Source organism: Astatotilapia calliptera, chromosome 20, assembly GCF_964374335.1.
Source record: "Astatotilapia calliptera chromosome 20, fAstCal68.1, whole genome shotgun sequence".
NCBI lineage: Eukaryota > Metazoa > Chordata > Actinopteri > Cichliformes > Cichlidae > Astatotilapia > Astatotilapia calliptera.
Window position 1 is genome coordinate 22,282,935 of NC_137441.1, and position 24,173 is coordinate 22,307,107.

At 42.9% G+C, this 24,173-nt stretch overlaps 1 protein-coding gene and 1 long non-coding RNA gene across 2 annotated transcripts; one reads left to right on the top strand and one right to left on the bottom strand.

The window, feature by feature from the left end:
* Positions 1-902: 902 nt before the first annotated feature.
* Positions 903-2,012, top strand: LOC145422786 (uncharacterized). The gene is made up of 2 exons (XR_013904046.1): positions 903-1,043; positions 1,827-2,012. It is a non-coding gene; the product is annotated as an uncharacterized LOC145422786 (long non-coding RNA).
* Positions 2,013-20,396: 18,384 nt separating this feature from the next.
* LOC113013784 (E3 SUMO-protein ligase ZBED1-like) lies at positions 20,397-22,857 on the bottom strand. The gene is made up of 2 exons (XM_026154935.2): positions 21,963-22,857; positions 20,397-21,412 (listed from the first exon to the last, which is right to left on the bottom strand). Exons 1-2 carry the CDS (start codon positions 22,855-22,857, stop codon positions 20,397-20,399), a joined length of 1,911 nt encoding a protein of 636 aa, XP_026010720.2.
* Positions 22,858-24,173: the final 1,316 nt, after the last annotated feature.

A 24,173-nucleotide genomic window follows, 5' to 3' on the forward strand; every position in this document is an offset into this window, starting at 1 on the left:
ATAAGTTTTCTCAATAGATAGAAAATGACGCTGAGGAGTCAACATCTGATATTATCATTGCTTGTAACCCGGTAAATAATTTCGTACATCTCCTCCCCATAAAACAAGTCTTAGCGGGGAAAAAAGCTCATATTCGAATAAGTTTATTCCCCTCTGTGGGAAAGAGTTTTTTTCTCAGAGTCAACCATGAGGCGAGTTTTGTCAACAGCAAGAACAAAGCCAGACAACTGTTGCCCATAAGGTAAAACAAATATCCGCCTCTAAGTCGTATTTTACCGTTGCAGAATGTGGAAAACAGACAGCGTTCACAAGAAGGCATTCAAAAAAAAGGAAATTGGATACCCCAACTCTCCCGACTGCACACACACACACACACACACACACACACACACACACACACACACACACACACACACACGCTTGCATAGATAAACTCTGAATATAGTAGTGGGACTTCAGCTGTTTATGTAACTTACTATCTTAAGACTTTTGTGTCTACAATAATTAGTTTCCTTGGAACCAGATCCCTACCTGTTAATAATTCTCCACTGTACCCATGGTTCAGAAAATTACAGTCAGCCTGCCAGGGACACGTCACTCAGAGAGCTTTTAGAAACATGAGAGGCATCCATACATTTAGAGCACGGGCCTGTTATCAGAAAAAAGTACAAGCCGGAGTTGAATGGTGTTCAGTTTCACCTTCCTTCCTGTTGCTCTATGACGTAGTTTGAAACAGAAACCACAAGTGAGTCAGTCTCGGGTCGAGGTTAGGATTTCCAAAATCAGAGTTCACACACATGTAGCTCTTGATCATATATGTTCATATGTTAACAGTCTTTTTCTTCCCCTTCTTTATTTCTGCGGGAGTCAGGTGGCAGGAGCTCTGTGGAGGTATTTCATCTCCAAAGGCATTGAGTATCTGGACACTGTGTTTTTCATCCTGAGGAAAAAATTTAACCAGGTCACCTTCCTGCACGTCTACCATCATTGCTCCATGTTCACGCTCTGGTGGATTGGCATCAAGTGGGTGGCAGGAGGACAGTGTGAGTAGCTTACAACACAGCAGACATCAGCTATATGATATATATATGAATTTATCAGCATTGCTGTTGATAAAGCCTTCACCGGCTCTGTAGTTTTGTGGTTTATACTGGGTGAGGGCTGGGAAGAGACACAAATGCCTTGGTGGATGCTTCAGGAAGCTAAACAAAACATGTGGAGCTACTTGTCTATAAACCTTTTATTCACTACTGGTTAATGTATTCATTATTGTTGTTTGTTGAGCTTTTTTTTTTTTTTATAATATGCATCTGCATATTAACAGCCATGCTAGCAACTCTGTAAAGGTATACCACAGGCAGAGGAGCACTTTGAGCTAAGTGCTAATGCCAACAAGGCAACATGTTGAGAGTAATAGCATTTAATCGCTGAAGTTTACTATTGGGTACAATGTTTATCATGTTCACAGTATGTATTTAGCATGATAACACGCTATCACTTGCTAATTAGTAAACACAGGTGCAGCTATGTGTATATTTGCAAGTAGATGATTGTGACTGAGAGTAAACTGAGTCTGAACACTGATGAAGAAGCTAGATGACAAATTTCACTGAAACCCACAAGCATAGTATCGTCATATGTAGCTTGGATAGTTTAATCTGGATTCATGGGCCCCTGGACCTACACTTGTTTGTATCTCCCACCCCCTCAACTATTGTCTTTTTATTGGATACAGACAGCAGGAGTTCAGAGCAACTCAGTTTAAGATTTTTTTTAACTATAGTAAGCAGAACAAAATTAAAAACTTATTGTTTCTTCTACTGCAGCATTCTTTGGTGCACATATGAATGCGATGATCCATGTCCTGATGTACCTGTATTACGGTCTTGCCTCCTGTGGACCTAAGATCCAAAAGTACCTGTGGTGGAAGAAGTATCTGACAATTATCCAGATGGTAGGTTGATTTCCAGGGTGGCTGATTTTGAAATTAAATATACTGATTGTAGGGATCATTTGACTGAAAATCATTCTTCTTGCTATGAAAGAACGGTGAAAACACAATATGGTGCAAAAGCATAACTCTTATTCTCTCTTTGGGGCTCAGATTCAGTTCCATGTCACCATCGGTCACACGGCCTTGTCTCTCTATCTCTAAAGACAGAGCACATATCTGAACCACTGGAACACAGAGGTAAGAGAAATCTGTGGAGATACATGCGAAGGATTAAACTATAAATTAGTTAATATTAGATTATTTCTGCCAAGAAAAATGTTGCCTGAGTTGATGTAGCAGTAATCTTGTTTGCGTTGGCCATGTTTCTTTTGGTTTGTGTTACCTTACCTGCTTTTCTTTCATACTCTCTTTAGGTAATAAAGCCACATCTTTACCATGAAGCTACCTTTGGCTCTGGTGTTTGCACTCACCCTCCCCATCATCAGGGCTTAGGTTCCCCACTGGGGCCCGTGTCCAGAGCCTGCTGTTCAACCCCCCGTCAGCCTTAAACAGGTACCAGTGACGATGCAGACTGTGCAGAATATGCTGAACACATTAGGCGTGAATGTCATGAGATACTTCTTCTCTCGCACAGTTTGAAAAGGAAAAAGCTGACACCACAAACATTATCAGAGATTTCTGTTAAACGAGAATTTATTAATATAAATATTGTTTTCATGTGAAAAAATAATTTAATTTCTTAAAAGTACTTTTTATTTATATAGTTTATTATATATATATATATATATATATATATATATATATATATATATATATATATATTATTTTTATTTCAGCATAATCTTTGTTGTAAGTCAACAAAGTATTGTGTAAGTAAAGCTTTTCAGTACCTTTAATAGCATAGAAATGTGCATACATTAGTACAATAACTGAATAAATGAAGACAGACTTTTTCCCAGAGGGGAAACTTGGCAAAACATTGTGTTTAATTACTTCCTCAGCTGGTGTAGAGTAGGTTTTTATAAAACACATACCATATATCAGAGTATGTAGATTTATTCATAGTCTGCCGACCCCCTCTTCTTCTTCTCTGTGTTGGTGTTGTTGTTCGTGTGCGTGTGTGTGCGTGCCTTAGAAGTCAATTAATACATTAGCCATACTTAAAAAACATCTGAATTTCATTTAGAACTGAGATTCTAAGTTGTAAGCAGAAATCTTATGCACAGCCAGAAACATGTTTCCCCACTTTCACAATGCTGAGGTGTCAAATCCACAACCCCCAACAAAATGGTTTGTTACACGCGGGTGTGAAGGGCAAGCTTTACTTACACAGCCTCACACACAGTAGATTTTTAAAGTTTTTGGGTATAGGGGTTTAGCCACAGATGCAACATCCACTTTTGATAAAGATCCCTCCACCTGTTTATTTCTTAAGAAATTAAGCATCTTTATTAAGCTCTTATTTATAATTGTCTACACAATAATAAACACCGTGTGCTCTGTGACATTATAGTCTTCTACTGCTGCTTCCATCGGTTTGCATTTTAAACTCCCAGCCTTTCAGTTTGTTATGAACGACTTTATATCACAAAATGTTAGAAATATAAAGTGATCCATGCGACTTTTTTATTTTTTTTATTTTATTTATTTTTTTATTTTCTGTTTGATGGAAGGACTTAAGACACGAGTTATTTAAACAATTCTAAATGACAGTGTGATGGCCATAGCACTTTATGCGGGTCAAATGTGTTAAGGATAATGTTTATCAATGTAAAATTGCAAAGAACTTGTGGATAGATTATAACATTTTGTAAACAGTTACCGAGGCCGAGACTCAAGCAGAAGAAATTAAAAGTTGTTGTTTTTGTGGCTCGAAAAATTAAAGAAAGTATGTTTAATAATTCAACAAGACCCGCACCTTCAACACATGTACATTCAAATTTTGGAACAGGCTCAACATTGCTGCTGTTCAATAGTTTTTATCCGTTTGAAAAAGTCATTTTACGGCTTTAATGTTTCCAGCTGATAAGGAGAATGAGTGCATTTCAAATGTGCGTCCAAAGGCTTTAAACATCTGCTTTGTCTGTAACGACAGTATCAAACTACAGAGCATTGTTTTTACTAAAATTCAACATTTTCCGTTGAAAATTTGGCTACTTTTTTTTTTTTTTTCTTTACTGTAACACGCACCTCAATGCCATTTTTAGGATATTCTTGGTGATCACATTTTTTCATATTCATGCTTTTGGCACTGAGGGTATCTAATACGCATGTTGTCACTGTGTTTGTACTACCAGCTGTGAGGGCTCTGCTTTTGCTTTGAGCAGTCTGTTTTTATTTTGTCTCGTGAGTGTGTGTGTGTTTTTCAAACGAGATCCTCGTCAGTTTGATTTTGTTACCACAAACTTTGTGTGAAGTTCACAACAGAGGTAAAGAGATTTAAACACCCCAGTTTAAGGAGGCAGGCAGGGGTTGAACCAGCTGCACAGGGCTGGTGAAGCAGACAGTGTCGGGGGGGGAGATGTGCAACAGAAGCAGAGGGAACATTTTACAAGATGATAAATGGCTGATTTAGATGATTAAGGATTTGTTGACAGGATTAAAAGACACGTCCGTCAGAGTTCAACAACATTACAGTTTGATTAAATAAAAAAGTTTTTAGACTACACAAGGTTCATTTTCTCCTCTGATAGTAATCATATTAAACATGTCAAGAAAGAAAGAGTATAAAGAAAATAGTAAATGTGTGTCTAATTAAACTCTTCCTGTGAGCCTTACATCATCCTTTAAAATATTTTTGGTGTTACAAACTTGAAGAAGCACGGAAAAGATCATCAGACATTAATCTAATCAGTTTGCAGCCTTCATTCGTATTGAAAAGTTGAAATCTTCCCTGCTAGACCCAAGTGCAGCGTTTAACACCGTCGGCCATAACATTTTATTACAGCTATTATTAAATGGAGAGTCCTCTTCACACACTGAGGTTAATTATGAAGCTCCACAGGCTTCTGTGCAAAGACCAGATTTGTTTACATTATACGTGCTTTAGAAGACATAGCATAGCATACATTTTCACTGCTATGCATAAGATACCCGCTTTTATTGGTTAAACTGCCGGGATGTCTTAGACACATAATGAGCTTTAATTTTCTGCTTCTAAGTTCAGATAGAACTGAGGTTATTGTAAAGGGGCGTAAAAATCTTAGAAACACTGTGGCTAACAAGATCCTTACTCTGGATGGCATCGCCTTGAGCCGCCTGTTGTAGTGATTTGGCGCATTATAAGTAAAATTGAAACATACAATCCCATAGTACAACATCAACATTTATTTATATACAAAATATACAGCAGCTCTGGACACGGGCCCCAGTGGGGAACCTGAGCCCTGATGATGGGGAGGGTGAGTGCAAACACCAGAGCCAAAGGTAGCTTCATGGTAAAGATGTGGCTTTATTACCTAAAGAGAGTATGAAAGAAAAGCAGGTAAGGTAACACAAACCAAAAGAAACATGGCCAACGCAAACAAGATTACTGCTACATCAACTCAGGCAACATTTTTCTTGGCAGAAATAATCTAATATTAACTAATTTATAGTTTAATCCTTCGCATGTATCTCCACAGATTTCTCTTACCTCTGTGTTCCAGTGGTTCAGATATGTGCTCTGTCTTTAGAGATAGAGAGACAAGGCCGTGTGACCGATGGTGACATGGAACTGAATCTGAGCCCCAAAGAGAGAATAAGAGTTATGCTTTTGCACCATATTGTGTTTTCACCGTTCTTTCATAGCAAGAAGAATGATTTTCAGTCAAATGATCCCTACAATCAGTATATTTAATTTCAAAATCAGCCACCCTGGAAATCAACCTACCATCTGGATAATTGTCAGATACTTCTTCCACCACAGGTACTTTTGGATCTTAGGTCCACAGGAGGCAAGACCGTAATACAGGTACATCAGGACATGGATCATCGCATTCATATGTGCACCAAAGAATGCTGCAGTAGAAGAAACAATAAGTTTTTAATTTTGTTCTGCTTACTATAGTTAAAAAAAATCTTAAACTGAGTTGCTCTGAACTCCTGCTGTCTGTATCCAATAAAAAGACAATAGTTGAGGGGGTGGGAGATACAAACAAGTGTAGGTCCAGGGGCCCATGAATCCAGATTAAACTATCCAAGCTACATATGACGATACTATGCTTGTGGGTTTCAGTGAAATTTGTCATCTAGCTTCTTCATCAGTGTTCAGACTCAATTTACTCTCAGTCACAATCATCTACTTGCAAATATACACATAGCTGCACCTGTGTTTACTAATTAGCAAGTGATAGCGTGTTATCATGCTAAATACATACTGTGAACATGATAAACATTGTACCCAATAGTAAACTTCAGCGATTAAATGCTATTACTCTCAACATGTTGCCTTGTTGGCATTAGCACTTAGCTCAAAGTGCTCCTCTGCCTGTGGTATACCTTTACAGAGTTGCTAGCATGGCTGTTAATATGCAGATGCATATTATAAAAAAAAAAAAAAAAAAAAGCTCAACAAACAACAATAATGAATACATTAACCAGTAGTGAATAAAAGGTTTATAGACAAGTAGCTCCACATGTTTTGTTTAGCTTCCTGAAGCATCCACCAAGGCATTTGTGTCTCTTCCCAGCCCTCACCCAGTATAAACCACAAAACTACAGAGCCGGTGAAGGCTTTATCAACAGCAATGCTGATAAATTCATATATATATCATATAGCTGATGTCTGCTGTGTTGTAAGCTACTCACACTGTCCTCCTGCCACCCACTTGATGCCAATCCACCAGAGCGTGAACATGGAGCAATGATGGTAGACGTGCAGGAAGGTGACCTGGTTAAATTTTTTCCTCAGGATGAAAAACACAGTGTCCAGATACTCAATGCCTTTGGAGATGAAATACCTCCACAGAGCTCCTGCCACCTGACTCCCGCAGAAATAAAGAAGGGGAAGAAAAAGACTGTTAACATATGAACATATATGATCAAGAGCTACATGTGTGTGAACTCTGATTTTGGAAATCCTAACCTCGACCCGAGACTGACTCACTTGTGGTTTCTGTTTCAAACTACGTCATAGAGCAACAGGAAGGAAGGTGAAACTGAACACCATTCAACTCCGGCTTGTACTTTTTTCTGATAACAGGCCCGTGCTCTAAATGTATGGATGCCTCTCATGTTTCTAAAAGCTCTCTGAGTGACGTGTCCCTGGCAGGCTGACTGTAATTTTCTGAACCATGGGTACAGTGGAGAATTATTAACAGGTAGGGATCTGGTTCCAAGGAAACTAATTATTGTAGACACAAAAGTCTTAAGATAGTAAGTTACATAAACAGCTGAAGTCCCACTACTATATTCAGAGTTTATCTATGCAAGCGTGTGTGTGTGTGTGTGTGTGTGTGTGTGTGTGTGTGTGTGTGTGTGTGTGTGTGTGTGTGTGTGTGCAGTCGGGAGAGTTGGGGTATCCAATTTCCTTTTTTTTGAATGCCTTCTTGTGAACGCTGTCTGTTTTCCACATTCTGCAACGGTAAAATACGACTTAGAGGCGGATATTTGTTTTACCTTATGGGCAACAGTTGTCTGGCTTTGTTCTTGCTGTTGACAAAACTCGCCTCATGGTTGACTCTGAGAAAAAAACTCTTTCCCACAGAGGGGAATAAACTTATTCGAATATGAGCTTTTTTCCCCGCTAAGACTTGTTTTATGGGGAGGAGATGTACGAAATTATTTACCGGGTTACAAGCAATGATAATATCGGATGTTGACTCCTCAGCGTCATCATTTTCTATCTATTGAGAAAACTTATTGTTAAAGTATTGAAGAAAAAAACTCCTCCTTGGCCCGCGGGGTGGGTGTGTGTGTGTGTGTGTGTGTGTGTGTGTGCCTTCTGTTTTCCGCATTCTGCAACGGTAAAATACGACTTTGAGACGGATATTTGTTTTACCAAATGGACAATTGCTGTTGACAAAACTCGCCTCATGGTTGACTCTTTCCCACAGAGGGGGGTGCTTTAATAAACGTATTCGAATATGAGCTTTTTTCCCCGCTAAGACTTGTTTTATGGGGAGGAGATGTACGAAATTATTTACCGGGTTACAAGCAATGATAATATCGGATGTTGACTCCTCAGCGTCATCATTTTCTATCTATTGAGAAAACTTATTGTTAAAGTATTGAAGAAAAAAAACTCCTCCTTGGCCCGCGGTGTGTGTGTGTGTGTGTGTGTGTGTGTGTGTGTGTGTGTGTGTGTGTGTGTGTGTGTGTGTGTGTGTGTGTGTGTGTGAAACAAGATCGCCTGTCGCTGGTTTGTTTTTCAGTCTCTCAAAAGGAAAAGTAGTATTCACTAAGGGATAGTTATTCGTTTTTACACATAGGCAGCCTGTAGGTTACAAGCGGATAGAAAGTTCTTCTTTTCATCACAAGCTATGGTGTATCTTAAAGGGTTTTTTTTTTACAGCGTCTGTATTATAGGAAAATAAAATACTATTGAAATCTCTACAGGAAGTCACTCTTTATTTCCATTACAAACGCCGGTGCAGCTTAAGAAAGTAAAATTACATCCGCTCTGTCTCTCTATACATCACAGAATCATCTGCTGCATCACCGCTGTGCTTAGGGAACATGACGCAACAGGTCTGAAAATGACTAGACACTTCCGGAGTATTTCCGGTAGGGTCATAAGGTCCTGATCGAGATTGAATATGTCATATTCAAAGCCTTCTTCTTTGGGAGAGCAGATCTCATCGGACACAGGAACGCTGCTGGGCTGCAGAAGGAAATCCATCTTGTGTCTGTGCCTTAGAAATTGTGACGGACTCCACCTCTCTGCTTTTTTATTCCCCTCCAACAGATGGCGCGCTTCCGGAGGTTTCCCCCTCCCTCTAAAAACTTTTTTTCCCAACAACAGATGACGCGCTTCCGGAGGTTTCCCCCTCCCTCTAAAAACTTTTTTTTTCCCAACAACAGATGACGCGCTTCCGGAGGTTCCCCCCCCTCCCTTCTCAGGATGCAATTCGACACGCTTAGCAACAGATGGCGCGCTTCCGGGGTTCACCCCCCCTTCTCAGGATGCGATTCGTCACGCGGGGGGTTTCCCACCCCCCTTCTCCGGATGCGATTCGTCACGCTCATTACACGCTTCCGGGGGGGGGAGGGGCGGGAGGTCAAAAGGTCGTGATTAGGGCCATCAATCACTTCGGATCAAATTTTGTCATAAGCTGTATGGGATTATCTCTCTAATGCATGAACTAGTTTTTCAGCGTCACTCTGAGACAGGATATTTCTAATTTTAGAGATGTTGCGCAAATGGAAGAACGCAGTCTTACATATTTGTTTAATATGTGCATTGAAGGACATATCCTGGTCAAAAATGACTCCAAGGTTCCTCACAGTGTTACTGGAGGCCAAGGTAATGCCATCCAGAGTAAGAATCTGGTTAGATACCATATTTCTAAGATTTTCAGGGCCGAGTACAATAACCTCAGTTTTATCTGAATTAAGAAGCAGAAAGTTAGCGGCCATCCAGGTCTTTATGTCTTTAAGACATTCCTGCAGTCTAACTAATTGGTGTGTGTTATCTGGCTTCATGGACAGATAGAGCTGGCTGTCATCGGCATAACAGTGAAAATGTATGCTATGTCTTCTAATGATGTTGCCTAAGGGAAGCATGTATAATGTAAACAGAATTGGTCCTAGCACTGAACCCTGTGGAACTCCATAATTAACCTCAGTGTGTGAAGAGGACTCTCCATTTACATGCACAAATTGGAGTCTATTAGATAGATATGATACAAACCACTGCAGTGCAGTACCTGTAATACCTACAGCATGTTCTGATCGCTCTAATAGGATATTATGGTCAACAGTATCGAACGCTGCACTGAGGTCTAGCAGGACAAGCACAGAGATGAGTCCACTGTCAGAGGCCATAAGAAAATACACACCCGGATGGACTGTTTATTGTTGCTGGGGACTTCAACCATGCAAATCTCAAGTCAGTGCTTCCTAGATTCCATCAGTATGTGGACTTTGCAACGAGGGGAGAAAACACGCTGGATCTTGTTTACACAAACATCCCCGGTGCATATCGGGCAGAGCCCCGCCCCCACCTCGGCTACTCAGACCACATCTCTGTTATGCTAATTCCAGCATACAGACCACTCGTCAGGCGATCAAAACCGGTTCTGAAGCAGGTGAAAACCTGGCCAGCAGGAGCCATCTCTGCTCTTCAGGACTGTTTTGAGAGCACTGACTGGAACATGTTTAGAGAGGCTGCAACTTACGGCGACTTCACTGACTTGGAGGAGTACACATCATCAGTGTCCAGCTATATCAACAAGTGCACCGATGACGTCACTGTCTCCAAGATCATCATCTCACGACCCAACCAGAAACCGTGGATTACTGCGGAAGTGCGTGCACTTCTAAGGACCCGAGACTCTGCCTTCAAAGAGGGAGATAAGGTGGCGCTTAGAAGAGCGAGGGCTGAACTTTCTCGGGCCATCAGAGAGGCGAAGCACGCACACGCCCAGAGAATCCACAACCACTTTAAGGACAGCGGCGACACACGACGCATGTGGCAGGGCTTACAAGCCATCGCTAACTACAGGACGACACCACCTGCCTGTGACAGTGACGGCTCCCTCCCAGATGTGCTTAACAACTTCTATGCTCGGTTCGACAGGCAGAACGACGTGGCGGCGAGGAAGACCACCCCTCCTCCGAACGACCAGGTCCTGTGTCTCACTACAGCTGAGGTGAGGAAAACTCTACGCAGAGTCAATCCACGTAAAGCTGCTGGACCAGACAACATCCCAGGCAGAGTGCTCAGAGAATGTGCTGATCAGCTGGCAAATGTTCTCACCGACATCTTCAACATCTCTCTGAGCAGTGCCGTTGTCCCCACGTGCTTCAAGGCCACCACCATCGTCCCCGTGCCCAAGAAGTCTTCTGTGTCCTGTCTCAATGACTACCGCCCTATCGCACTTACACCCACCATCATGAAGTGCTTCGAACGGCTCGTCATGAGACACATCAAGACCCTGCTGCCCCCCTCACTGGACCCAATGCAATTTGCATACCGCCATAACCGCTCAACGGACGACGCCATCTCCACTGCACTCCATCTTGCCCTGACACACTTGGACAAGAAGGACTCACACGTCCGAATGCTGTACATAGATTTCAGCTCAGCATTTAACACGATCATCCCCCAACAACTGATCGGAAAGCTGAGCCTGTTAGGCCTGAACACCTCCCTCTGCAACTGGATCCTGGACTTTCTGACCGGAAGGCCTCAGTCAGTACGGATCGGGAACTGCACCTCCAGCACCACCACACTGAGCACTGGGGCCCCACAAGGCTGTGTGCTCAGTCCTCTGCTGTTCACACTGCTGACTCATGACTGTGTAGCAACACACAGTTCAAATCACATCATTAAATTCGCTGATGACACGACCGTGGTGGGTCTCATTAGCAAGAACGACGAGTCAGCGTACAGAGAGGAAGTGCAGAGGCTAACGGACTGGTGTAAGGACAACAACCTGTCTCTGAATGTTGACAAGACAAAAGAGATGGTTGTTGACTTTAGGAGGACACGAAGCGACCACTCACCGCTGAGCATCAACGGCTCCTCTGTGGAGATCGTTGACAGCACCAAATTCCTGGGTGTACACCTGGAGAAGGACCTCGGCTGGTCCCTCAACACCAGCTCCCTGCACAAGAAAGCTCAACAGCGTCTCTTCTTTCTGAGAAGACTGAGAAAGGCCCGGCTTCCACCACCGATCCTGACCACCTTCTATAGAGGAACTATTGAGAGCATCCTGAGCGGCTGCATCACTGTCTGGTTTGGGAGCTGTGCCATATCAGACCGCAAGACCCTACAGCGGATAGTGGGAACAGCAGAGAAGATCATCGGGGTCTCTCTACCCTCTATTGAGGACATCTACACCACACGCTGCATTCGCAAAGCCACCAGCATTGTGGCTGATCGGACACACCCCTCTCACACACTCTTTACACTCCTGCCATCTGGAAAAAGGTACCGAAGCATTCGGGCACGCACATCCAGACTGTGCAACAGCTTTTTTCCACAAGCCATCCGTCTCCTCAGCAAAAAGGGACTGACTGATAAACACGCACACACACACATACACTAACATTATCACTCAGCTTAACTCAAATACCTCAAAACATTGAGACTGGACTGACTAACCAACACAAAGCGCAAACACACTGACCTACACCACCAAACCATCGCACACACCAACCTGTAAATGCTCTTTTGCACAATATTATTACTAGATATATTATATATTATTATTTATTTATTTTTTGCACTAACTTGTCTTGTAGCACCTTGGTTCCTGGAGGAACGTTGTTTCGCCTCACTGTGTATTTTTAAACTGTATATGGTTGAAGTGACAATAAAGTTGAACTTGAACTTGAAGATCATTTGTAACCTTCACTAAAGCTGTTTCTGTGCTGTGCTGAGCTCTGAAACCTGACTGAAACTCTTCAAATAAACCATTCCTCTGCAGATGATCTGTTAGCTGTTTGACAACTACTCTTTCAAGGATTTTTGATATAAAAGGAAGGTTGGAGATTGGCCTATAATTAGCTAAGACTGCTGGGTCTAGAGATGGCTTTTTGAGTAAAGGTTTAACTACAGCCAGCTTGAAGGCCTGTGGTACATAGCCAATTATTAGAGATAGGTTGATCATATTTAAGATCGAAGAATTAATTAATGGCAGGACTTCTTTGAGCAGTTTTGTAGGAATGGGGTCTAAAAGACAGGTTGAAGGTTTGGAGGAAGTAATTATTGAAGTTAACTCAGAAAGATCAATTGGAGAAAAAGAGTCTAACTTAACATCAATGGTACTAAGAGTAGCTGTAGATAATATTACATCTGTGGGATGATTACTGGTAATTTTTTCTCTAATGATAAAAATTTTATTTGTGAAGAAGTTCATGAAGTCATTACTAGTTAACGTTAAAGGGATGGTTGGCTCAAAAGAGCTCTGACTTTTTGTCAGCCTGGCTACAGTGCTGAAGAGAAACCTGGGGTTGTTCTTATTTTCTTACTTTAAATTTGTAAAAGGAGAAAGCTGAAAATTTAAATAGTTAAAAGTTGAAATGTGAATAGTTGATTTTTGTATTAGGGAGAGGTAAGTGACGGAAGTGACGGACAAGGTAAGCGACTCATGTTGTAACTGACGTCAGACGCCGGAGATTTTGGCGGAAAATTAAAGCAAATGGTAATTTAGATTTGAACAAATTCATTTAAGCTTCAGTATTACCAAATACACTTATCAATTGTCTTATAACTAACACTATTTGTCTAAATAATCTCCAACACCCTGGAGAACAACGAGGAGAGTTTAGAGGCTCTCCAAGATTATATTGATCAGTGCTTTCAGGATCTCGTGATGAAGAAGACCCAGTGTGCAGCTTCCCCGGTCAAACCTGAGACGCCGTCGTCGAAAAGACAACGCCCGGCAGATTCCCCCGGCTCAACATCGCCAGCCGGCAAAGATATTGCCGACATACTGGAGTCAATCGACAAGCGATTGTCCAGTTTCGACGCAAGGCTGTCCTTGGTGGAGATTCTTCACCGAGAATTTAAATGCTTGCGAGAATCCCTGGAGTACAGCCAGCAGCAGGTGGAAACGCTTGCTGCTGAAAATGCCACGCTAAGGGAGTCGGTAAAATGTCTCACAGATAATGTTACCCAGCTCAATAGAGAAAATAAAAAAATAAAGGAAACAGTTATCGATCTACAAGCTCATAGCATGCGTGATAATCTGGTATTTTCTGGTATTCCAGAAGCCGCTGGAGAGGACGCGGAGACCACAGTAAAAAGCTTCATCAAAACCCACCTGAAGCTGCCGGAGGACACTGTGAAGAACATCGTCTTCGATCGGGTACATCGCCTCGGCCCCATTCGGGCTACGGCCGGGAGACCACGTCCTATCGTGGCCAAATTCGGCCACTTCAAACAAAAGCAACATGTGAAAAGCCGTGGCAGGGAATTAAAAGGAACGGACTTCAGCGTGAACGACCAGTTCCCCAAAGAGATCTTGGAACGACGCAGGGTCCTCTTCCCAATCCGACGCAGCTTCATCCAGAAGGGCTCCCGCGCTGTCAACGCTGTGGACCGGCTGTACATGGACGGACAGCTCCACCGCGACCCCAACATCACTCCGTGGCTGTATTAACCTCACACCAGATAAGAATCAGCTACACCCTTTCCCTATCCACTCACACTAACTTGCATTAACATCTGTTTAACTTACCAGTATCAAATCGCATCTTAAAGTGTGATTTCATAGCAGAATTAACACCGTCACTCTCCGTCAGTGATTTAATTGGAATGTTTACGTTTTGTTTTTTTTCTTCTCGTTTTTTTTTCCTCTTTTCCCCCTCTTGGTTTTATGCTGCTCACCCCTGTCCTTGGTTTCTTTCTTTATTCCTTTCACTGCCTCGATCACCTGCTTCGACACTCATCCACAAACATCCTTTATTTCGACACATACGCACCATGCGCTCAAAGGCAGCACATTTACTTCAGTCAGACAGCGCACACAGTCGTTTAGGATACACACACTTAAGCCAAGCCTACTCATATTAGTAATTATGCATACACAAAGTCAGACTCAGGGAGCATCTCGCCACACATTTTTTCTCTCTCTCCTTCTCTTTATTTAAGAACAAGTGACGTATTCTCTCCACCTGTCTAAGCGACGCACACAGCATACATCCCTAGTTATACACAAACATCTATGGGTACACTGAGGTTCATTACATGGAATATAAATGGAGCTGGCTCCAGAGAAAAGAGGTTAAAAATATTTAACCAACTCAAAAACCTACAGGCAGATGTTGTCCTATTACAAGAGACCCACAGACCTCTTAGAGGTTCGAATGAACTTAAAACACCTGAGTTTCCCAATGTGTTCTCAGCTTGTTATAATTCTAGACAAAGGGGAGTAGCAATTTTAATACATAAAAATATGAATTTCACAGTACTCGATACAGTTATAGATCCAGAGGGCAGATTCTTAATCATTAAACTATCTATACTTGATAAAAAGCTATGTATTGCAAGTGTATATGGTCCAAATGTTGATGATCCCTCATTCTTTCACGGTTTTTTCAGTGCACTCTCTGAACACTTAGATGGCACACTTGTTCTTGGAGGCGACCTCAACCTTGGACTAAATGAAGACATGGATAGGCTCAATACAGCGGGAACTCAGCGTAATTGGCAGTCCACAAACATAATCAAACAGTATATGAGCGACTTTGGTCTTTGCGATGCATGGCGCTCCCTTCACCCCACCAGTAAGGAATATACTTTTTTCTCACATGTCCATCACTCCTACTCTTGTCTGGATTATTTTTTGGTCAGCAGCTCACTGCTGAACGACATTTCAGACACTGAGATTCACCCTATAGCTGTCAGCGATCATGGTCCTGTATCTTTAACACTAATGCACAAGAATAATACTACGCCAAGAAAAAACTGGAGATTTAATATATCACTACTTAAAGATGAAGGCTTTATTAAATATTTTTAAAAAGAGTGGACTTCATATTTGGACTATAATGACACTCCCGAAACATCAGCTTCTGTTCTATGGGAAGCAGGGAAAGCTGTGATGAGAGGTAAAATAATTTCTTTCTCATCACATAAAAAGAAAAAAGAAAACAAAAATATTCAGGAATTAGAAAAAAACATCAAATCACTAGAAGAAGCCTACGCGTCCCACCAAGATCAGGAAACATTGAACAAAATACGCAAAACAAAACTAGAATTAAATGAGATAATTGATAAAAAAACAAAATTCTTAGTACAAAGACTACGCCTACAAAATTATGAACATGGTAATAAATCCGGTCAATTTCTAGCAAACCAGCTAAAAATAAAGAAAGAAAAAACAACTATATGTGCTGTTCAAGATTCATCTGGGAACACAATATATGAACCGATACAAATAAACAACATTTTCAGGGATTTTTATAAAACGTTGTATTCACCACAAATAAACCCATCTAAAAAAGAAATTGATCAGTTTTTGGACAACATAACTCTTCCAAAATTATTGGACACTCAAGCATTCACCACTGACACCAGGTGAACTCCAGGAAGCCCTGATAAGTATGCCCAATAATAAGGCTCCAGGTCCAGACGGCTTTCCTGCAGAATTCTACAAAGAATTCTGGTCGATTCTAGCACCAGTTTTCTACAGAACGTTGTTGGAAATTAAAGAAAAGGGCAGACTTCCATCAAATATGAATTCTGCAAACATTAATCTCCTGCTAAAACCAGGCAAAGACCCTGTATATCCCTCAAGCTATCGTCCAATATCCCTTATAAATGTAGACCTTAAAATAATCTGCAAAGCTCTCTCAAAGAGACTGGAGAAAATAACCCCCCTCTTAATTCATCCTGACCAAACTGGTTTCATAAAAGGTAGGCACTCATCAACAAATACACGTAGATTACTTAATTTGATAGACTACTCATACAGTAAAAACCTAGAAACTACAATATTCTCTTTAGACGCAGAAAAAGCATTTGACAGAGTTAACTGGAAATTTCTGTTTGCAACGTTACACAAATTTGGTTTTGGATCCTCTTTCATAAACTGGTTAAAAATATTATATAATTCCCCAACAGCTTGTGTTAGAACAAATGACCAGACATCCTCCAGCTTCTGTCTCTTGAGGGGCACCAGGCAGGGATGCCCACTCTCCCCTTCACTGTTTGCAATTTTTATTGAACCACTAGCAGCAGCAATTAGACAGAATTCAGTAATTAAGGGCATAAAATGCAAGAACGTGGAACATAAAATCAGCCTTTATGCGGATGATGTGTTACTCTTTCTCCAAAATTCACAAACCAATATCTCTGGGGTGATTGAATTGATAAACTCTTTTGCAAGAATATCAGATTACTCAATTAACTGGTCAAAATCTACAGTCCTACCGATTAATTGCTCCTTCCATAATTCCTCTTCTACACCACTGCAATCGGGAAATATAAAATATTTAGGTATTAATGTTTCTCCCAAGCTTGCAGATCTAACTAAATTAAACCATATCCCACTTTTAAAGAAGGTAGAAGATGATGTGGCTAGATGGAAATGTCTACCCATATCATTCATGGGAAGGGTTGCCGCTATAAAAATGATGGTCTTACCAAAAATAAATTATTTATTCTCAATGATCCCAACTAAACCGCCACAAGATTGGTTCAGATCTCTAGATTCATGTATGTCCAAATTCCTTTGGAAAAATAAACCCCCACGTATAAGCTTAAAAACACTACAAAAGACCAAGGATAAAGGAGGACTAGAACTGCCTAACTTTCAGCACTACTTCTTAGCCAACAGGCTTCAGTTTATCTCAGGATGGCTAAAACATACCCTCTTAGATGAACCTTGGCTAGATGTAGAACAAGCACTCTGCAATAATCTAGAGATCTCAGACCTACCATTTATCAGCTCAAACATCCAACGACATGAATGCTTTAAAAGCATCAACATCAGCTCTTCTCTGACAGCATGGTGGGAGTTTCTAAAATTGACGGCGTCTTCATTAATCCCATGCAAACGTACACCTATCTGGAACAACCCTGACATATTACAAAACAATAATATGATAAACTTTTCAGATTGGAGTGGTAAAGGAATCAAATATTTAGAACATATACTAGAAGGAACAGAATTTATTTCATTTGACGGACTAGTTACACAATATGGGATCAACAAGAAAAGATTTTTAGAATATCAACAAATTAAATCCATAGTAAAAAAGAAATTTAAACCGGGTCAAGTTGAACTACAAACACCACCAAGTGTGGTTCAATTTCTTACTCTGAAAAGCCCCAAATTACTATCCAAAATATACAGAATGCTTTCTAAAACAGATGAATCAATATCACTTCCTATTGCAAAATGGGAAGCGGATTTATCAACTTAGACCTAAACTTCTGGTCTCAGATTTGCTTAAAAACCTTTCATCTAATTAGAAATCCCAGTCTTCAATTTATGTAATATTTTGTATTGAATTGAGTGCACTATACAGGTCATCGGATGTTCAAGATGGGCTTTACGTCTACCAACAACTGCTCACACTGCCAAACCAATTCACCGGACAATTATATCCACGCTCTTTGGTTCTGTCCACCAGTTCAGAAGTTTTGGCGCGAGATATGTGAAGACTTATCGAAGTGTCTGAACTGTAACATTCCAACTTCCCTCTTAGTGTGTTTGTTGGGCAGCTTAGATAATGTCACTTCAGAAAAGAATATCGCCCATATGGTTTTCACTGCCCTATGCATAGCCAAGAAAACAGTCCTCATGAACTGGAAAAATACAAATAATCTTAATTCTAACCAATATAGAAATTATCTATTAGATTACATTAGTCTTGATACAGCCTCTGCCACCACATCAGATCAATTGCTCTGGGCTCCTTTGATCAGCTCCATCACCTAGTGGGGGTGGGGGGGGTCTTAGTTTGGTCCCGCCTTCACTGTTGTGATTGGTGTGGGGGTAGGGACAGGCTTAGGGCGTCGGGGGGTTCCCCGGAGGCATCTTCCTTGGGGGGCTCAACCCTGGGTAGCGGTCATGTCCGGTTAGGGGCTCTGTTGGCTCTCAGGTGACTGTTTCCTCGCGGCTGCGTGCAGCGGGGCTAGGGGAGGGTCTGTGCTGACGGACGTGGGTTACTGACCTGGTAGCCTGGCTGCCCCTGGGTGGGTCCGGGATGAGCGTGAGGTTCTGGGGGCGCTCCGTCTCTGGGCTGGGACCCGGACTGGGCCTCGGGGGCTTGGGTCCTGGTTGGTGTGTTGCCGGGGTTGTGGGCGGGTGGGTGCATGGGGGCCCAGCCCTGGAGCAGGGTGCCGCCGGTGCATCGAGCCACCTGGGGGGCTCTTCAACTGGTGGGGGAGATTGTCACATCTTGCAGGAGCTTTCCTCTCCTCAGGGGCTCCCTCTGTAGGAGGGGGAGATACAGGAGAGGTGGAGGAAGATCTCAGCCTGGGTGTTTATTGTCTTATGTAGTCTGGAAGAAGAGTGGATGGTGGGGTGGGTGCAGTTTTCTCTGTGGTGGGGTTGGGTGGACTGTCCCGGGCTCTGTGGGGCCGGGAGGCGCTGCTGCACTGGGCCCCGGTCTGGATGGGCCTGGGCCCCCTTTCCCTGGCGGGTCGCGGAGTATGGGGGTGCCTCCCTCTTCCCACTCCACCACAACCACCCACACATGCAGGACCTTGGAGTAGGGGTATGTCACCAGGGTGCAGAGGAGGCTACCCCCCCCCCCCCCTCTGTCCCCTTCTGGCTGCCTCTGCCTCAATTTTATCCCACAACTTAGACATTCACATTACTCACACTCTCATTACACATACATATAGGATCTTGGGGGTGGGCACGATACACGGAATCCAAAGTACCATCAGGGTGTACACCCCACCCCTGGCGTCGTTGCCCACCTCTCAATTTTAAATACACATAGACATTGAGGGCTAGCAGGAGGGACCATGTGCTTACCTGCTGCTCTCTGGCAGGTAGCTCCATCCCCTCCTGGGTTTTAAATGCACCTTAGAACACACATGCATCAACACTACAATGAGCGGGTGGAGGGAGGTTTGGAGTCTTCTCTCACCCCCATTCTCTGCGGCCTGCTGGAGCGGGGGGGCTAGGAGGAGGAGTTGGCCGTCCGACTGCGGTCTGGAGTGTGGGGCCTTCCTGCTGCTGCGGAGTCGGGGCGGTCTGCCTCCCCCCACCGCAGGGAAAAGGGTAACACCACCTGGGTCTGGGTGCAGTTCCCCCCTCCAGGGGCAAGGGTACCTAGACCCGGTTTGTAGAGTACGCTTGGGGAGTGTGATCGTGTGTACAGCGTAGAGCTGGGCGATATGAGATTTTTCCATATCACGATATGTTTTTTTCATTTCAGGCGATAACGATATATATCACGATATAAGCCAAATAACTAAATTTGTAAGATTTAAATGTGCCGTTGCTCACAAGTAAAATGTGAAATAATCAGCCGCTTGTTTTGATTTAAATATTTAAAGCGTTTAAGTTTGAAAATAGAACAAACAAAACAGACTACTAAATTGTCACTTCCACTTAGAAACAAAATATTAATTCTAAAAATAAATCTTAGCTGTTTTTTTTTACAGAAGAACAGACAAAATTGACTAACTTTTGTCAATGTCAATATCAAATGAACTGAGAACTAAAAGGAAATTCTCACTCTCCTTGTTGTATAGCTGAGCTTTTCCAACAGTTTTAAAATAAAGATGCTAACAGAACATTCTTTAAATCCTAGGTACACATCCAAGGTGCAACACACACACACACACACACACACATATATATATAAACTTTAGTCTGAAAAAAGCCTACAGGTTGTGGGACAGGAAGACAAGTCTATCCACTGCTTCAGGCTTTAAAGCGGCCCTGTGGCAAGTCACAATATTACCCCCTGTACTAAATACCCTCTCAGAGGGGCTGCTGGTTGCGGGGATGCACAGGTAGCGCTTTGCCAGGCAGCTAACTCTTGGGAAGCTTCTGTTGTTGATTTTCCACCACTCAAGTGGGTCCATTTCACTGTCTGCATCAGGTGCCAGCAAGTACTTTTCAAGCTCCTTTTCAACTGTCTCTTTCTCAGTGAGCCCTGTGCTGGTGGGGTGGGATTTCTTAAAGAAACTGCCCAGTGACTTTCTCTGTTTCTTCTGGGTTGGTAGTACTGCAGCAGCTCCACCATCTTCTGTTTCCTCCGTTCCAGCTGAAGTGGATGGGTGCTCAATTTGCCCCAACATCTCATACACTGCTCTCATTTTGATGGCATCAACGTGTTCTGCATTAATGTATTGTACTTTGAAGCGCGGATCTAGCAGGGTTGCAACATCAAGCAGTTCATTTGTAATCTGGTCATTGTACTTTTCATCAAGGTATGTCATGACTGTCATCTTAAGGTCTTTTGTAAGTTGTGTTTCAACCTCAGATGGTTTCAGAATCTGTGTTCTGAAAAGGTGAAGCATCGGCTTGAGGTAGGACACACTCACGTAACACTCTCCAGAAAGTGAATCTGTGAATTCCAGTAGTGGGTTCAGGGCCACATGCACAGACTCCAGAACATCTAGATCTTGCCAGGAGGGAACCAAGTGCCTGGTCTTCTTATCTGCACTGAGGACCTGAGAGATAGCTTTATGTTGCTCCAGAACCCTCCTAACCATTTTTTGGCGTGAGCCCCACCTGGTGGGCGACTCTGTCACTAACTTGTGCTGGGGTAGGTGAAGCTCCTCCTGAGCAGCAGCCAATTCCCTTTTCTTCTTCCAAGAGAAACTGAAGGTGGCCACCACTCTCTTACACACGGCCACAGCTCGCTCCGTCCTCTTGTCTTTGCCGGCTTTTTCTGTGGATAAAAAGGCAAATAATAGCACATATTAACCTCAGAATTTAATTTAAGATTTTTGATTTTTTTTTTCCAGTCACAAATAAATTTCACTGCCCTGAAAACACATTTACTTGCTATGATTGTACTTTTACTTTTTTAAATTTTGCTGACAGACTGACCAAATTTTTTTTTCTTATATTTAAAAAGGTGACAGAGGCTGGTGTTATCAACATCATTGTTTGACGTTTTCATCACTTGTTCTTAAAGAGCTGAGGTTCTGTATTAGCCAATTGGGATCCTGATAGAACCCCAAAATTCTAAATTTTATTTGGCACATTTTGTCAACTTGATTTACACTGAAGAGTGACTGAATATTTGCCTATTATGCATGCCAACAGCAACTATTACCTCAAATAAATAGGCTGACATGAAGAATATTCTTTCTGATGTTTATTTTTTAACAATAACCATTGAAGTGATTTAGATCTCTAGCTTTTAATATGTTTACATGGGCTCAAAAACACAATTAAAAGAGGCATTTTTAATTTTATTCTGCTTCCCAACTTACCGATAGCTGAGTGAAGTCGATGTCCGAAGCACTGCAGCCGGGTCCAGTTATTCAGGGATGTGGCCTTCACTATATTTGTCCCACTATCGGTTGTGATGCAGACTTGTTTGTCTTCACTCAGTCCCCAGGATGCAAGCGCTTCTGACAGTCCTAATGCAATTACTTCACCCGTGTGGTCGTCGGGAAGGTAGGCAGCTTGAAGACATTTGCTTTTCAGATTCCAGTCTTGGTCGATATAGTGGGCAGTAAGGCTAAGGTAAGGTTCTGACGTGCGACTTGACCACATGTCGGATGTAGTAGCGAAGAACGATACAGTTTGTAGCTCCTTCTCAACAGCCTCACGGCACTCTCTATATAGCGTTGGAAGCGCTATCTGAGAGAAATGTTTACGTCCAGGGAGTTGGTAACGAGGATCCAGTACCTTAATTAGCTGCTTGAATCCTTCATTTTCGACCGTGTTTATTGGTAGCATGTCTTTAGCAAGACAGTAGGCTATGGCATTCGTTATGTCGCTATGTCTCTTAGCTTTTTTGTCATATGGTAAGACGCTGGAGAAAGCCGACTCAATTGACTGTTGCTGCTTCGCAGGGATTCCCCCGGTTGTTTTCGATGACAAATTAGCACTTTCAGTCAGAGATTGAGCGTGCTCTTGTGGGTGGCACTGCTTCAGGTGATGAAACAGGTTAGTTGTATTTCCAGTCTTGGTGGGAACATGCTGTCGGCACAACTTACAGTGCGTGCTACTCTGTTTTTTGTCGGACTTCAAATAGCCGAAATATCTCCACACTACGGAACTTTTCCGGCCCTTCCTTTCGACAATCTCTTCGGCATTCGAGCTGTCATCTGTGTTCTCTTCCGTTCTCTCGGTTGATTTTTCTCTACTTGGTGCACTCATTTTCTCCATCACCCAGTCGACACGGCGGTTAGCTGCTAGCTGCTTCACAAACAAATACGCACGTGCGCCTTGGCACTTGTGCTGTACGTAACAAGTCACGTGACGTGACGCTGCGGCTGTGATTGGTTCGGCTCTGCGCTACTTAATTTGGATTGGCTGACTTTTTTTTTTCTTTTTTTTTTTTTTAAGAGGACAAGAGCGGCGAGGTCTATCGCGACAGTTTAATTTCTCTATCGAGTAAAAGTTATATCGCGATACATATCGTTATCGTTATATCGCCCAGCTCTAGTACAGCGTCTCTTTATGTCTGTCTCCACGTTGGTTGAGTGTGGAGTAAGTGCATATGAGAGCATGAGGGTGGGAATGGATGTTTGTATCTGTGTGTGCCTGTATGTCTGTGTCTGAATGTCAGGTTGGGTGTCAGGCGCCACCTCTCTGGGGACATCTCAGGCCCTCCAAGGTTTGGAGGTCTATCTCCCCCCACCACCACTTCCCCTGCCAGTGGCGGACCCCCTCAGACATCGGTGCGTTGGTGGTTCTTTGTGTCCGGGGATGGGCGTCCAGGTACACACCGGCTCACTCCTTGGCGGCCGCTTATCGGGGCCTGGAGCCTGGGGCTCGCTCGGGCCACTTCGGAGGTGGGGTGCCCCCGGTCTCTCGGCCTGGGGCTCGGTCACTCAGGCGCAGCTGGCTGCCGGCGGAGCTCACGGGCGCGTCACTGCAACTCCCCCTGGCTTCTGCTCCGCGGCTGCTGAGTGAGCCCTCATCTGGGACTCTCCTCAGCTCTTTCTGGGACAGTGGCGCGGCTGCCCCTCTGTTGGTCTTCCTTGGTCTCTTGTGTTCTGGGGGCCTCTGGATGTCTGGAGTTTTGATCTCCTCCATACCTGCTTCATGCCCTGGAGGACGGGGCTGTGGCCCCCCCACACCCTCTAGCAGATTATTACATGAAGGAACCTTTTAAAAAACAAAAAACAAGCGCGTCCATGCTCACAGGTGTACACACGGTTGATCACACTCACAAACTACACCCTTTTTGGCTCCTACCTCAAAGCACACTGTGTTCTGTTGATCTTATGTGCTGCACAATAATGTTTAATATTTAGTATTTACTGTCATATTCCCATATATCATTGTGATGTTGTTTATTCTATTACTCTTGTTCTCTTCTGCTTGTTTTCTTTTTTCTTTCTCAGCAGGTGACCCAGGTGATTGATATATGCATTTTTTTTTTCTCTGCCCATTCTGTTGGTTTTTGTCTTTTGCCCTTCTCCCCCGTCCCTCTTCTCAGCTGTTTCTCTTTCCCTCTTTCTTTCTCC

Excerpts from the sequence above, each read along its gene's own strand:
- LOC113013784 (XM_026154935.2), bottom strand. The coding sequence starts at position 22,857 with ATGAGTGCACCAAGTAGAGAAAAATCAACCGAGAGAACGGAAGAGAAC. Across the intron at positions 21,413-21,962 it reads TCGACTTCACTCAGCTATCG|AAAAAGCCGGCAAAGACAAG; the intron begins GTAAGTTGGGAA and ends TTTTATCCACAG.